At 42.6% G+C, this 13867-nt stretch overlaps 1 protein-coding gene across 3 annotated transcripts in view; it reads left to right on the top strand.

The window, feature by feature from the left end:
- Window positions 1-13867, top strand: part of Dapk1 (death associated protein kinase 1) — a 179700-nt gene that overhangs the window by 161194 nt on the left and 4639 nt on the right. For 2 of the 3 annotated variants that reach the window (XM_005337440.5, XM_078047378.1), the window contains exons 20-24: window positions 6603-6791; window positions 8525-8722; window positions 9752-9890; window positions 11214-11334; window positions 13625-13813. In XM_005337440.5, coding sequence (XP_005337497.1) covers window positions 6603-6791; window positions 8525-8722; window positions 9752-9890; window positions 11214-11334; window positions 13625-13813 — 836 coding nt within the window. The remainder of the gene's footprint in view (window positions 1-6602; window positions 6792-8524; window positions 8723-9751; window positions 9891-11213; window positions 11335-13624; window positions 13814-13867) is intronic. The other variant, XM_040285588.2, reaches the window with a different exon arrangement.

The following is a 13867-nucleotide window of genomic DNA, read 5'->3' as shown; positions in this document are numbered from 1 at the left end:
CTCTGCTCTTGGAATAATACAGGTCCAAGCACAGCCCAGATCCAGTAGCAGCCCCAGGAGGGGACTTGCTTCTCCTTTCTTGCTGGAGCACTGTGGGTACACTCAGTCATGTGAGAGCCCAGAATAACAAAATTGGGTTCCTGAAGAAGCATGTTTCTGCTTAGCTCAAAGTTGGTTAGTGGTTTCCAATTCTCTTGAATGGTTTTACAGTTGATCTATCTGGTCACATCAACCCTTCTTGATAAGTAGCCTCTGCTGTCCTCCCTACCTTCTGTGGGTACATCTGTCATTTCATTGAAAGTGGCTGTCAGGAATCACACCCAGAACTGCAGGAGAAAACACCCCTCCTGAGGGGAAAAATACCCACAGTGAGCAAGAGAAAACTATGCAATCGTGGGTATCATGTCTCCAGAGTCCCACTGTAAAGGGAGAGAATGAATGCTTGTGAAGGTAAGAATAGAGTCCTTCCATGAGTTTCTAAACAATGTCAATTTTGAAGTTGTGTACCTCAGATTCACTTTCTGTACCTGATATTACAGAGGTGTTATAGCTGTTCTGTAAGTTAAAACAAATACTTTGAAGTTTGTGTTTCTGTTGCATTCCTCTCTCAGTGAGGAAGGATGTCTGAGGAGTGCAGTAGTCAGGAGCAGTCAGCTGAGATTCACTTTCCCCTTTCAACTTCTTGTCCCTAACTATAGCTATACAGTTGGGAACCTGGGGAAGAAATAACTGAAATGGAATTGTAATTACTATAGTGATAATATTGTTAATACAGACTGCTAATATTTATTGAGCACCAGCTGTGCCAAGAACTAGGCAAAATATGATATGTAAGGTGCTTCATATATTCCACACAACAGTCTTATGGGATGTTTCTACCGGTATCACAGAAACTTTGATAGGACAGTAGGCTGTGGAGTCCTAGCTGCCAATTCATGGAGCATCTTGTGCCTGAATGCTCTGTGCAAGTGCCTTTCTATGTACTTATTTTCCATTTTTCTCTGTCATTTTGGCTTTATTTGAGATTGGTTATATCTTCTTACAATGGATTTATTTCCAAGTTTGATTATTAGGGCCAGCCTTTGTGACTGCTGCTTCTCCAGCAGTTCCTGGTGCTAGAGGGATTTGGCTCTCTCTCACTGAGGGTTAATATCACTGGTCTGAACTTCTGTGGAGGAGATAGGCAGTAAATGAGCACAAGCACCAGACACTGGTCTTGAATTTCTGAGTCCTAATTTGATGTGAAGATTGTATTCCAGGAGCCCAGATCTAGTGGCATGAGTTCCCTGGGAGGGAATACATACTTGCTGTTCAACTCCTTAGAAACAATGTCTCCATTTCTCTTCCTTTTGGTCAGTTTTCCATATCTAGTTTCTGAAGTGGGCTGTTGGCAAAATACCATTCAGGATGGTTGTAATCAACAAACCTTGCTGCAAGCAACCACATCCAAGTCAGTGCTTGGAGACAGTTGGGTCATGGGTGCTGGGAAAGATGATTTCCTGGAGGACCATCTGTGGCTGGAGCAGATGAACTATTCAGTTGCTCTCAGCAGAGCCATGGCAGGTCTAGTGAGGAGGCAGCTTCTCCTGTTATTTTGGCTACCCTGAGCTGAGGTGCCTACTCCAGCTGAATCCCTCCATTTCCCCTACCTCACATCTAATAGGCAACCCTGCTTCTCCAAGAGGACACTTAGGAGAATAAATGCTGTGCTTAAGTCAATCAATCCCATGTGACTCTCTTTGTAGTCTTTCCTGCATCCTGTCATCTCAGAGGATGCTGAAAGAAGAAAACCTTCCTCATACTTTCGCCCCCTGGGAGTTAACATCATTCTCTCAGGAAGCACAACTCTGAGGAAGTCCACCTGGAGATATTCAAGTCTTAATAATGTAATATATGCCAGAAAGAAACCAGAGAAGCCCAAGAGTCTGTCCAGCTTGTGAGGTGGCTGCTCCTTGGGGACACAAAAATCAAAGGTCATGCTAACCTGGGTTCCAGGTGCTGCATGTGGATCATCTCATTTGATTTCCATGACTCAGAGGTAGATCAAAGGCATTTTATAGAGAAGTAACCCAAGGCCTAGAGATACAAGGTGTGGCTGCCTAGTTGTGGTGAACACCAGCTACTAGTAGGCCTGGCCTGATAAGTTGCCATGTTCTCTTTAGAGTTAGGCAGGAGAAAAGATAAATTGAATTAGTTGATAGCGTTTAAATCAAGAGATCTCACCTAAAAACCTGAATATTTGACTTCTTGTGGAAAATTGGAAGAATTGGCCTCTCTGGTTCAACCTTCCTGCCTAGCAGTGATTATAGGGAGGAGGAGGACAGCTTCCAATTGAGGATATAGGCTCACATGGTCCCCATCTCCCCTCAACTTCAGGAGTCTAGTAGAACAGGAGAGAAAGAAGGCAAATACAGACATCGGATCCCATGTATGAGATTCTACCCTGCACAATGATATTTCAGATCAAGTGGAGAAAGGACAGGAATGCTATGGAGTGTGAGATCCCTGAGCTAAGGTCACACCTGGTCAATGTGAGAGCTGAATTGGACCCAGGTAGGTTCTTCCAGGTTAGGTAGCCTCTTGGAGGGAGGGTCAAGACAAGGGCAGAAGAAATATAATATCTATAGCTGCCCATGTTCCTCAAAACTCAAGTCACATCTGCTCCAGAGGGGTTGGCAGAATATTTATATAAACAGTCACAGGAGTAATGATATTCCTATACTCTAAGTCCAGCACCTGCTTGCAGCTGGTAGGGAGGTAAGAGTGGTATCCATGGGCCCCACAGTATCTCCTCCTTTTGCCCTGGTGGGGTTAACATGTCTTTGCAGGTTTGAGTTGAGGCAGATGTCATAGAAAGCACATCTGGGGTTTGGGCTGAACCCAGAGAAGATTTTGCCAGCTCTGGGGTGGATAGGTCATATCACCCCTAGCCCTCACAGCTGTTTATCAGCAGAAAAGGACATTCTCTAAAAAGCTGAGCCTGGCACAAGTATAAGGCCTCAAAGTACAAGTGGTAGGGAGCTGGGCTCTGGCAGTGGACCATGCATACTAGGGAACAGAAGCAGGAGTTGCTTTATAGACACCACAGGAAAGACTACCCCTAAGTATGTGCCTCCAGGGAAGTCACCTGATTCTACAAACATTAGCACTGTTACCTCCCAGTGGCACTGCTGTCCCTCCTCACAACAACTTCTGGAATTGGCAGGCCTTATTTCTTTCTGTTGGAGATATGCCCACATGGGAATATGTTCATCACTTGGACATCAAGAAGTTTATTTGCTTTTAAAATTTTGACTCTTTGCTGTTGCCATTCCTACAAAAACACTAGAGACAAAAGCTGAGCTCCTAGGCAGGAGACAGGACATGGTATGCATTCTCCTGGGTGGAATGTGGCCAGCCCTGTTCACAGCAGCTTACAATATTGCTAGGCCTCCAGTTAAAGCTCTCACACTATCAGAATTGTACTCTTTGATCAGAGTAGTACTAGAGAAGAGGCGGAGGTAGGGAGACTATGTTATTTCCATTTCACAAATTCTCGCCCTTGATGAAGGAAGTGGCATGAGAGGATTCTGAGTTTACACACTTGTCTGACACACAGGGGGGGTGGAGACCCAATCTCCAATAGATCTTACACTTGCTCATCATCTTACTACTGCATGTTTCACTTAGCTTCATCACCCACTGAGGGTTGTGGCTGTTTAGTCAAGGCCCTGCAGGATGGAGGAAAATATCCATCTCATGGGAGGAACACTTGAGAGGTTGTTTCTGTCCTCACTAGAGAGCAGCTTGCTAAGGAAATCTCTTATGACCCTGGTGCCAAAGTGGGTTGGTTCTCCATTGGGGTCTGCCCCTTTTTATCACTCGGGGGCAGCAGTTACAAAAATTCAAAAAAAAAAAATTTCATTCTGTGATTCGGTGTTCCCTTATAAGCTATTATTTTAATCGTATCCACGCCTTGCCCTAACCTTTTATATTCTCCATGTAAACTGTCTTTGAGTTGCAGGAATAATGACCACTTACCAAATGTTGCCTGCTTTCAGCAAGCACAAGCCCAGAGGCCACTAAACATGGTCTGGTCCTAACAAATGATTGTCCTAGGCACAGGTGTCAGGGCACAGGAAGAAGGACAAACCCATTCCTGGGAATCACCAAAGTCCATTATTTTGAACTAATGATTTGTGAGGACACACTATGATATGGACCATATTAACCTTTGGGGTTAGGTCATTTCATTTTTTTATCTTACATTTCTTTTTACCAAACATTATTCTGTTATAATCAGAATAAAATATATATTAAACTGCCTCTCCTACTGCCCTTCCTCCTTTTTTCTGTGCTTAAGCCTCATCCATCTGTCTGTTTTTCTCCTTCTTGCTCTTTCCTTTAGCTATATCCATTACCCATCCCCTGAGTCCTAATTCTTTGGTCTCTAAAGATGGGATTGCTTTTGTGTTTGGTTCACCAATTTTGAAAGTCACACTACTCACTCGGTGAAATGGTCATTTCTTGGGTAACTTTTAGTGTCTTTCATTACCTGTTGTGAACTAAGGGTACAAATACTTATGGAACACCTACCTCGAGCCAGGGTCTGAGCTTCAGCCATAAAGCAGATGGCTTCACCACATGTTGGGGTGGTTATAGGGCTAGGGCCTGCCACATTGAGCTGGGGCAGCCACCACAGTCCTTGACTCCACTGGAAAGAATTCCAGAAAAACACAAAGTAGCAAGCAAAAGTTTAGTAAAGAGAGTGAGAAGTGAGAGTAACGTACAGCATAGGGACTGCACGGACTGCCTCATAGAGAGGATGGCGAGGTGGTCTCTAGGCTGGAGCTTTTCAGAGGACTGTGTCTTTTTTTCTTGCCTCCATTTTCCTGTCCACCCTTAATTGGTTTTGGTATATTACCCCTTGGATGGCCCTCAACACACTTTGTTTGTGAGGGTCTTGATGTTCTAGCTGACAGGATGGTTCTGACATAGTTTTGGTAATAAGGGAAGGCTGGTTGCAAGAGATAATGATGGAAAATATTTTTGGAAACCATAGCTCCTTGAGGGGTTATAATTAGCTGTAGCTGGGGGTGATCCCCACTTTTCTGATGTGTATCTGTTGTAGTTAGGTCCCAGAATTTTAAGTAATAATTCCCTCAAGGAATTACAGTTCTTTACAGCTAGGGGAAGGTTAGGCATTCCAGATCTGTTTGCCTGTTTAGATAAGATTCCCCACTGTCTCAGGTTTATGACTCCTGAATTTTTCTTGGTGCATAAACCTGATGCCTGTCCTTCATTGCCCTTTTCCCTCTTACCTACCTTACAGAGTGATGGGTAGACCAGCAAGCAGTGGAGATAGTTAGGAAGCACAGGCTGTAAACCCATACAAAGAGAACACAGATTTGTTACTCCCCCCCCCCCACACACATGCACACCTGCTTGCTACCATTGTTTTTATGTAAATTATTTTAAAACTCACTTTTTACTTACTAAAGTACATTAAAATTTGAAAACGAAACAGTTTAATTTCCTTGCCATAAATGGAAAACCACCACCACTGGTAAAAATAAATGCAGTGAGGTTGAACAGTGTGTTGTTGCCTGCTCCCTTACTTTGAAAGAGAAGATCAGCATTTGCTAAAAAGATGCTAAAATCTTTTTTTTTTAAAGATAGAGAGAAAGAAGAGAGAGAAATTTTATTTTAATATTTATTTTTCAGAGGACACAACATCTTTATTTTATTTTTATGTGGTGCTGAGGATCGAACCCAGCGCCCCGCGCATGCCAGGCAAGGCAAGCACGTTACCGCTTGAACCACATCCCCAGCCCATGCTAAAATCTTAATGGCATAGATTATGACTTAATGCTAGAGCAACCAAAAGGATCTTAAAACTTGCTGGGTGTTTTGAAAAGGATTTTCAAAACTTTCTTGCTGTGTGATTAGTGTTATTTAATGCTGTGGTTTACCATTATCTAAAATAATTTTGTATGCAACCTAAAATAATTGCATGTATAAGAGTAGTGCTCATCTGTGTCCACCATGGACCTGGAGGAGAATACACCTGCAAAAATTTAAGAAGAAGGAGTCATGGTCCAAACCCCAGGAAACATGGAAGACTTAGAGACTGGCAAGAAAGGGAGGCTGTTACCACTATAGGGCTGAACATACAAGAGACAGGAACCTAAGAGGGACTTGGAATGTTGGAGCTCTGCTTAGAGTCATAGAATGAGACACAACCAGTATCAGAGAAGCATCAGGAAGTGAGAGGGGAGGAAATGCCCAGGCTTTTCTGCCCTCTTCTGTGCCTCCCATTAGCTATTCCTCTCCAGAAATCAAATGGCAAACAAGCCTGAAAGATGCAGTCTATAAGGTCAACCTCTCAGTTCACAGAACAAGGCAGAAGAGAAGTCTGGGAGGTGGGTAGACAGAGAATGTCTACACAACCTCCTTGGGCAGCATCACCACAGAGCACATACCCAGATCAGCCTGAGGCCTAGTGGGAGATGGGGATTGGGAAATGTTTCAGAAAAGGAAAACACACAGCGAAGCTGGGAGGGAAGAGCAAACATACATGTTGCCTTATACAAGGTCTTACTTCCTTTCTTTCTGACCTGTAGTCTCTGTGAGCATCAACAACTTGTACCCTGGCTGTGAGAACGTGAGTGTGAGGAGCCGCAGCATGATGTTTGAGCCGGGCCTCACTAAAGGAATGTTGGAGGTGTTCGTGGCCCCATCCCACCACCCGCACTGCTCGACCGATGACCAATCCACCAAGGCCATCGACATCCAGAATGCCTATTTGAATGGTATACCTCACCTGGCCCCAGAAACGAATGTCTGTTTTCCCCTTGATGGAATTTTAAGTTATTCCTCAAATAGGATTTGTCTGAGACAGTATCTATCATGACTATAATAAAATCCAACAGAAGTTCAGCTGGGAGAGATCCAGACTGAAACACTACTGGCTAACACAGCTCAAGATTAAAACTACACACAAGGGTATCATTAGCACTTAGTGAAGCACCTGCACACAGCAGATGCTTAACAAATGACTCATATGTAAACTAATACCTTTTTAAAACTAGAACTGAACACCCACTTAGATGGGACATCTCATAAAACACACCCACTAGTAGTCTGTTGATCCAAGTAAGAGAATGATTATTTTTATAAAGCTGAAGCTAATGCTATCTAGAGTTTAGCTAATGCTAAGATTTTCCATCAACAAAATTTAAAATGTGTTCTTTCAAGCTTTTCCAAGGGGAGAGGCTTTAAGTCTTTCCTGAAATGATTTCCTTCAACCAGCAAATCACTTGCCAGGCTCCTGGATGGTCCTGGGTCATTTAGACAGGAGTCCCCTGCTTTGTCAGAGGCAATTTAAAGCCAAGGATGAGAGCTTGAGGTTTTAGAGTTAAATACCCAGATTCTAACCTGAAACAGCTTCTAACCCATTCTGTGGCCTAGGACAGCCTACTAAATTTTCCCAAGACTATGTGTGCAACTGAAAAATTGGGCTATATTAGTACACTTTCTGTGCTATTGAAATACCCTACATTGGGTATTTTATAAAGAAAAATGGTTTATTTAATTCACAGTTCTGGAAGTCCATATTTGGGTGGCCCCATGGGTTTGACCTCTGTCGAAGGCCCCTTCACTGGGTCACTTCATGGCATTGGCTTCATGATGGGAGTTTATGCAAAACGGAGCAATTGCATGGTGAGCCAGACACTAGGGAGAAGCCAGTCTTGACCTTTTATAACAACTCCCTTTCATGGAAACTAACGTCCCAAGAGATTAAGTATTACTCTCTTCCAAGGATAGTACCCCCATAATATTTTGTATTCTGTCATGTGCCAAATGTGACTTATTTTGGAATCCTAACTTGTTTCAGGACACAGAATCTTTTCTCACATGTTCTCTCATTGACACAGAACCTTTTTTCATATTGGCTCAATTAATCTTCTGAATTTTAGGACAAAGGAGGGCAGTTTGCTTTCTGGCTCCTTCTTTGTCAGGAGTCAGCTTTCTATCTAAAGATGGAATATGTGTGTGAACATGTATCAAGCTGTGTCATTATGGATGCATTGTACATGCTTCTGTGTAAGCTGACAGGAGGAACCTCTTGGTGTCTTTCCTATTTTTATACACCAATATTTTAAGAGAAAAAAACAAAGTATGTGTGTGTTTGTGTCTATATATGCACACACACAGTGCCATGCATGAATCTAGGTGCACACAACAAACACTCACCCATACCTCTCCAGGGTATCATGAGTAATTATGATGTAAGTATAGCTATAGATGCCATATTGAAGATATTTAGGAAGAAACAGGACAGCAGATACAGAGAGAACTAGGGAAACAGACATGGGTCCACATGATGTATGTGTATAAGGATTCATGTGTGGATCTGTAACTGGGTGGCTGTGTATGTGTGAATGCCACAGATATCATCAGCCCTCCCCCGAGTGCTTAGAAATATTATGATTGAAGTTGGTGGTATTTCGGGATAGTATTCCTTATTTTTCTTTTTCTGTAGGAGTCGGGGATTTCAGTGTGTGGGAATTCTCTGGAAATCCCGTATATTTCTGCTGCTATGACTATTTTGCTGCAAATGATCCCACGTCCATCCATGTCATCGTTTTTAGTCTAGAAGAACCCTATGAGATCCAGCTGAACCAAGTGATTTTCTGGCTCAGTTTCCTGAAGTCTCTGGTCCCAGTTGAAGAACCCATAGGTGAGCTGAGCCACCATGGGGAGCATACTTCCTGCTCTGCTCCTGCCTGTGCTCTGGCCTTGCCCCTAGGGAAGGAACAGACAGCCCGGCCCTGCATGTGGCCCACCAGTGTGATTCCCTTTCTTTGACCTTTTCATTAGGAGACATCCACACTGGGAAGCTTCCTGGGGTCCAGCTGGTTGTTGGGTTTTGCAGGGAGTTTTTGTCTCATGATCACAAATTTCTGTTCAAAGGCCCAATTGGAGCCACTCCTTCAGGGCCATTTCTAACTTATTCTACACCTAAGAACCACAGTCATTTTTTGCTGAGTGCAAAGTTGAATCCTCCTTCCATGGCTTCTATTCCTTTCCTAAAGGGTCCCTAATTCATCAGCAGAATGAATTGCTTCATCCTGCAGATCCATCGAGCCTTGGAAAAAGAGCACCAGCTGGCCTGACGTTATTCTTAAGAGAAGATAACATGGGATGAACTTCTTTTCAGACAGTAGGAGAGGCATCTTTTTCTGGGGAAAAGAAGTCAGTGTCTTTTTCCAGAAAAGCATAGAATGATAAAATGAATTGGGCTTAATCCCCCTCAGGGTGCTGCCACTTTGTCTTGTTTTCTTTTTAAACACTCCTGCAAGTGAGAGACACCTCCTGTATGTCATGTAGTTTCTCCTGGGCCATCTGTGGTGTGGCTGCATTCAGAACTTTTCTTGGTTCTGTGAAGGGCATCCCCCTTGTTGGAGGTAAAATCTTCTTCCCCCACACAGTAAGGGCTATTTGAAGGGAGCCCTGAAAATGTGGCTTTGGGGTTGATGTGAGTCCTTGTCTACTGCTGAGAATACTCTTGGAGGCCTGGGAGTCTGCTTGTCTGTTGCTGGCTGGGCCTGGGGCCTTGTAGGGTTTGCATTGCCCAGATGGCATGGGGCCCTCAAGTCAGCGGGCAGCTTGCACATCACCTGGAGAGGTAGCTTGACCTGAGGCCAATGTGGCCCCTCACCTGGACAGGAGAGTCAGCTTCCTGACAGGACTCATTGTCTGCCCCTAGCCTTTGGCGGCAAGCTGAAGAACCCACTCCGAGTTGTCCTGGTGGCCACTCATGCTGACATCATGAATGTCCCTCGTCCAGCTGGAGGCGAGTTTGGATATGACAAAGACACTTCCTTGCTGAAAGAGATCAAGAACAGGTGAGGGATGGCACTGGGTCTCCATCCAGGGAGTTGGGGACCTCCTACCTCAGGAATTGAATCATTGTTGTGGAAGCAAAACAGAAGTCATGGGACCCAAATGGAGGAATCAAAGGCCTTTCCTTCTTGGTTGATCTTTCTGTTGTATTTTAACAAAGTAATGAATACACATATAACAAATCCAATAGAGTACCTGATAAAAAGCATGTCACTTCCTTCCATATGTTCCAGAACCACTGCCTAGAGATAACTTTTGTTGGTTCTTGTAGTTTTCAGAGTCCCCCCTCCATGATTATCACTATAGCACTAATCAGTATTTCTGAACGTATTACAGATCATTAATGGATTATGAAATTATGCAGGGGGTCATGACCAACACTCTCTATAATGAGATAGAATGAGAAGAGTGAAACACAATAGAATAGATCAGAGTGCTTTTCCTGTGAAGTATTACTTTGTACACCTTTTGTTTTATTTATAATATATGGAAATGCACAATCTATATTTGCCTTTTTCTATTATTGTGATGAGATACATGAGGAAGGTAACTTACAAAGAAAAAAGTTTATTTAGCTCATAGTTTGTTAGGTAGCTAGATCTGGATAATCCCTCCTTTGCTGTGTCCCATCACAACAGATGGCAACCTAGAGGGTTCACCTAGGAGAAGGAGTGATCATCTGCTGGAACAAGTAGCCAGAATCAAGCTCCATATTTTATAACAATCCTCTCATGAAAATTAACTGGAATTCTATGAGAACTATGTTAGTCCTTTTGGAGAGTAACACCCCAATAACCTTAATTATTTCCAATTAAGCCCCGGCTTTTAAAGTTTTCATCACTGCATCAACACACTAGGGACCAAGCCTCAAAAGCATTAACCCTTGAACCACCAAGGGTTACATCAAAGAAAGTTTGAATCTGCAGCTCTATATAAATACTAGTAACTCAAATATTGTATTATCAATTTCAGGTAAGAATACAAAATTATATCTTTATTACTAGTCCCTTCGCTTTCAGGAACATCGCTTCTTCTCAATTAAAAAGTGAGCACACCGACTATCCCTTTCCTGCCTCAGGTGGAGGTGACATATTTTCACACTGTGTTCCTGCCGATGTGTGGAAACCCCATGCTCCTTTTTGTGTTTCTAGGAGTGCATGTTATTTCCCCCAGACTTCTGCACTTAGTATGACCAGGCAGGGACAGAGAGGCCTTTGCAAGGTTACCAGGACTTTTCTTGCCTCCTATAAGCCACTAAGGCAAGTATGAACCTGTCCACTCCATGAAAAGACCTGGAGAGATTCAGGCACCTATTCTCGCCATAGGTTTGGGAATGATCTTCAAATTTCAAATAAGCTGTTTGTGCTGGATGCTGGAGCTTCTGGGTCTAAGGACATAAAAGTTCTTCGGAATCACCTGCAAGAAATTCGGAGTCAGATTGTTTTGGTGAGTATACCCTGGAGGGGTCTGGACCCAACTTTTGCTGTTACCAGCAGGGAGGAGGGTGCTTCTCTCTCTTGGTTGCTTTAGTTTTCAGGGGATGGCTTCACTGTCCCAGAACTGGGTGGTGAGGGGTGGGGAATGCTGTCCTATTTCTCTGTGGTAAGGCAGGAAGAGAGAGAAACAGGAAATGGTAGGAGATGGAGGGTTGTAATAGGCAAAAGGGAGCCATTTGGTGCATGAAATTCTTAAAGTTTTCATGTTTTGCTTAAATATAGAATTTCTTTTTACAACTATAAAAGCAATTCTGAAGTGCTTTATTTTGGAATGTTTAGGAAAACTCTTGAAAGGTAGAAAAACAGTCACTAGCAAAATTTACTGGAGAACATGTTTAGAAAATTCAGAGAAGTAGAAAAACAGTTACTTACAATTTTATTGAAGGACATGATATTATATGAGAACAAGAAGAATGAGATCGTGTTCTTGCTGTAGGTAAAATATAAGTAAATTTTTCACTTTTTGTGAAGTTGTATAAATTTAATACAATTCCAGTTAGTATCTATGTGGGATGAAGCAGGTAGAGTTTCTTGAAAGAATAAGTAGAACATAGTATAAAGGCTCTATAATTAATTAAATAGCAACAGCTCAGAGAATGTCTACATAAATCATAATATCTATAGAAATTTAACAGAAAACAAATACATTATTTTCATTTAGTGGGGAAAACTTTTACTTAATAAAAATCCTATTTCATTGGTTAGTTGCCCAGAATGTAAAGTTGAACTATCCTACAAGACAGATACCCAAAATTAATGGATTAAAATGTTTAAGTACGCAAATACAAAGCAGTAAATATCCCAAATGGAAATTTTGGAGAATGTGGTTTTAAAATAACTTGGGACTGAGTAAGCGAGGTAAAAACAACCCTAGAAATTTTCTAATAATGTATACTTATTTGACAAAATAAAGATAAAAAAATATATAGAGAGATGATAAAAAAATCATAAAAATTAAAAAAAATGAAATACTGAACTGGGAAAAACATTCTCAGTGCACTTGACAGATAAAATATTATTTATCTAAAATGTACAAACAGCTCTCCAAAGCTGGTAAGAAATGGGAAAACCTGCTAAATGGAAAACATGCTAAAATGGAAAAATAATAATCTGTTCTCAGGCATGTCCCTGCTGCCCAAGCTTGAGTCTAGACTCTCCCTCTCCTACCCAGTGGGGCCACTTCATGATTTATCTCCCCTTCCCAAACCCTGAACATCCAGCAACAGGCTCTCATTCCAGACAGGCTTTCAGAATTCTCAGGAAACCCTCTCCTTTCATGAAGACCCTGACCTCACAACTCAGATATCCTCAATTTCCTGTCAAGGTCCCATGGCACAGTTGGCAGATGGCAGGCTTCTGGGAACATGGTACCAGAAGCCAGTGAGCATTGAACTTGGAACAAACAGTAGCCTGTGAAGAGCCAGATGCTCCCCCAGGTCAGGATCAGGGCCTCTATTCCCAGGCATCTTGAAGATTTTGAGCTGAAATGTGGTACATCAGCTGCTGGACAGACTGATGCCCCCAAACTTCTAAGGACAGGCAGGTAGAACCCCTCAAATAAACTGCCTTTATCCCTGAGAATTTTTTTTTTAAATTAGGAAATAGAATTAGCTGATACAAAAAAAAATGTGATTTGGAGACAGATGTCAAATTAAGGATGCAGTGCGGCTTGTAACTTGTGTGGTGTCTAATTAGGATGATGTGTTTGTTTAACCAACTTCAAAGGTTAAAAACCAATTTCAAGCCAATTACCAATAATGAATCTAATCTGAAATAGCATTTCGACAATAGTCCCCATGAATGTTCTCATGTTGATAATGATACCCATGCTCTTTACTTCTCTGTGCTCACCATATGACCACTATTCTACTGAAATAGTCACTAACCATTGAATGAGGGAATAAGAAAGTGAGTGAAGAAAAGAAGGAGGGAGGGAAAAAATGAGTAAAACATGAAGAGTTGATGAACTTTAGTTGATGGATTGAGTCCTCAATTCCAAAACAAATGTGAAGACCCACCATCTATTTAACATGATTGATAGTGCCTCTACACAACTGTATATTTGATAGATTTTGCTTACATACAGGTGCACTAAAACACTAATTACCCCAGTACTCCACAAGCAAAGTGTTAACTCATTCACCAGGGTTATGCACAGCATGCAGGAATAAATGGCATCCTCTTCACTGGACTCCACCTCCTAACACCCTCTGCTAACTTGCCTTGCCCTGTCCCTGTAGGGCTGCCCTCCCATGACACACCTCTGTGAGAAAATCATCTCCACGCTGCCTTCTTGGAGGAAGCTCAATGGGCCCAATCAACTGATGTCACTGCAGCAGTTCATGTATGATGTGCAGGACCAGTTGAACCCCTTGGCCAGTGAGGAGGACCTCAGGCGCATCGCACAACAGCTCCACAGCACCGGTGAGGTAAGGGCTACCCGGAGCCCGGAATGTCCTCAAGGGATTCCATGGACCCATTTC

Source organism: Ictidomys tridecemlineatus, chromosome 4 (genome assembly GCF_052094955.1).
Source record: "Ictidomys tridecemlineatus isolate mIctTri1 chromosome 4, mIctTri1.hap1, whole genome shotgun sequence".
Classification (NCBI taxonomy): domain Eukaryota; kingdom Metazoa; phylum Chordata; class Mammalia; order Rodentia; family Sciuridae; genus Ictidomys; species Ictidomys tridecemlineatus.
This window is presented reverse-complemented; position numbering and strand designations above follow the sequence as displayed.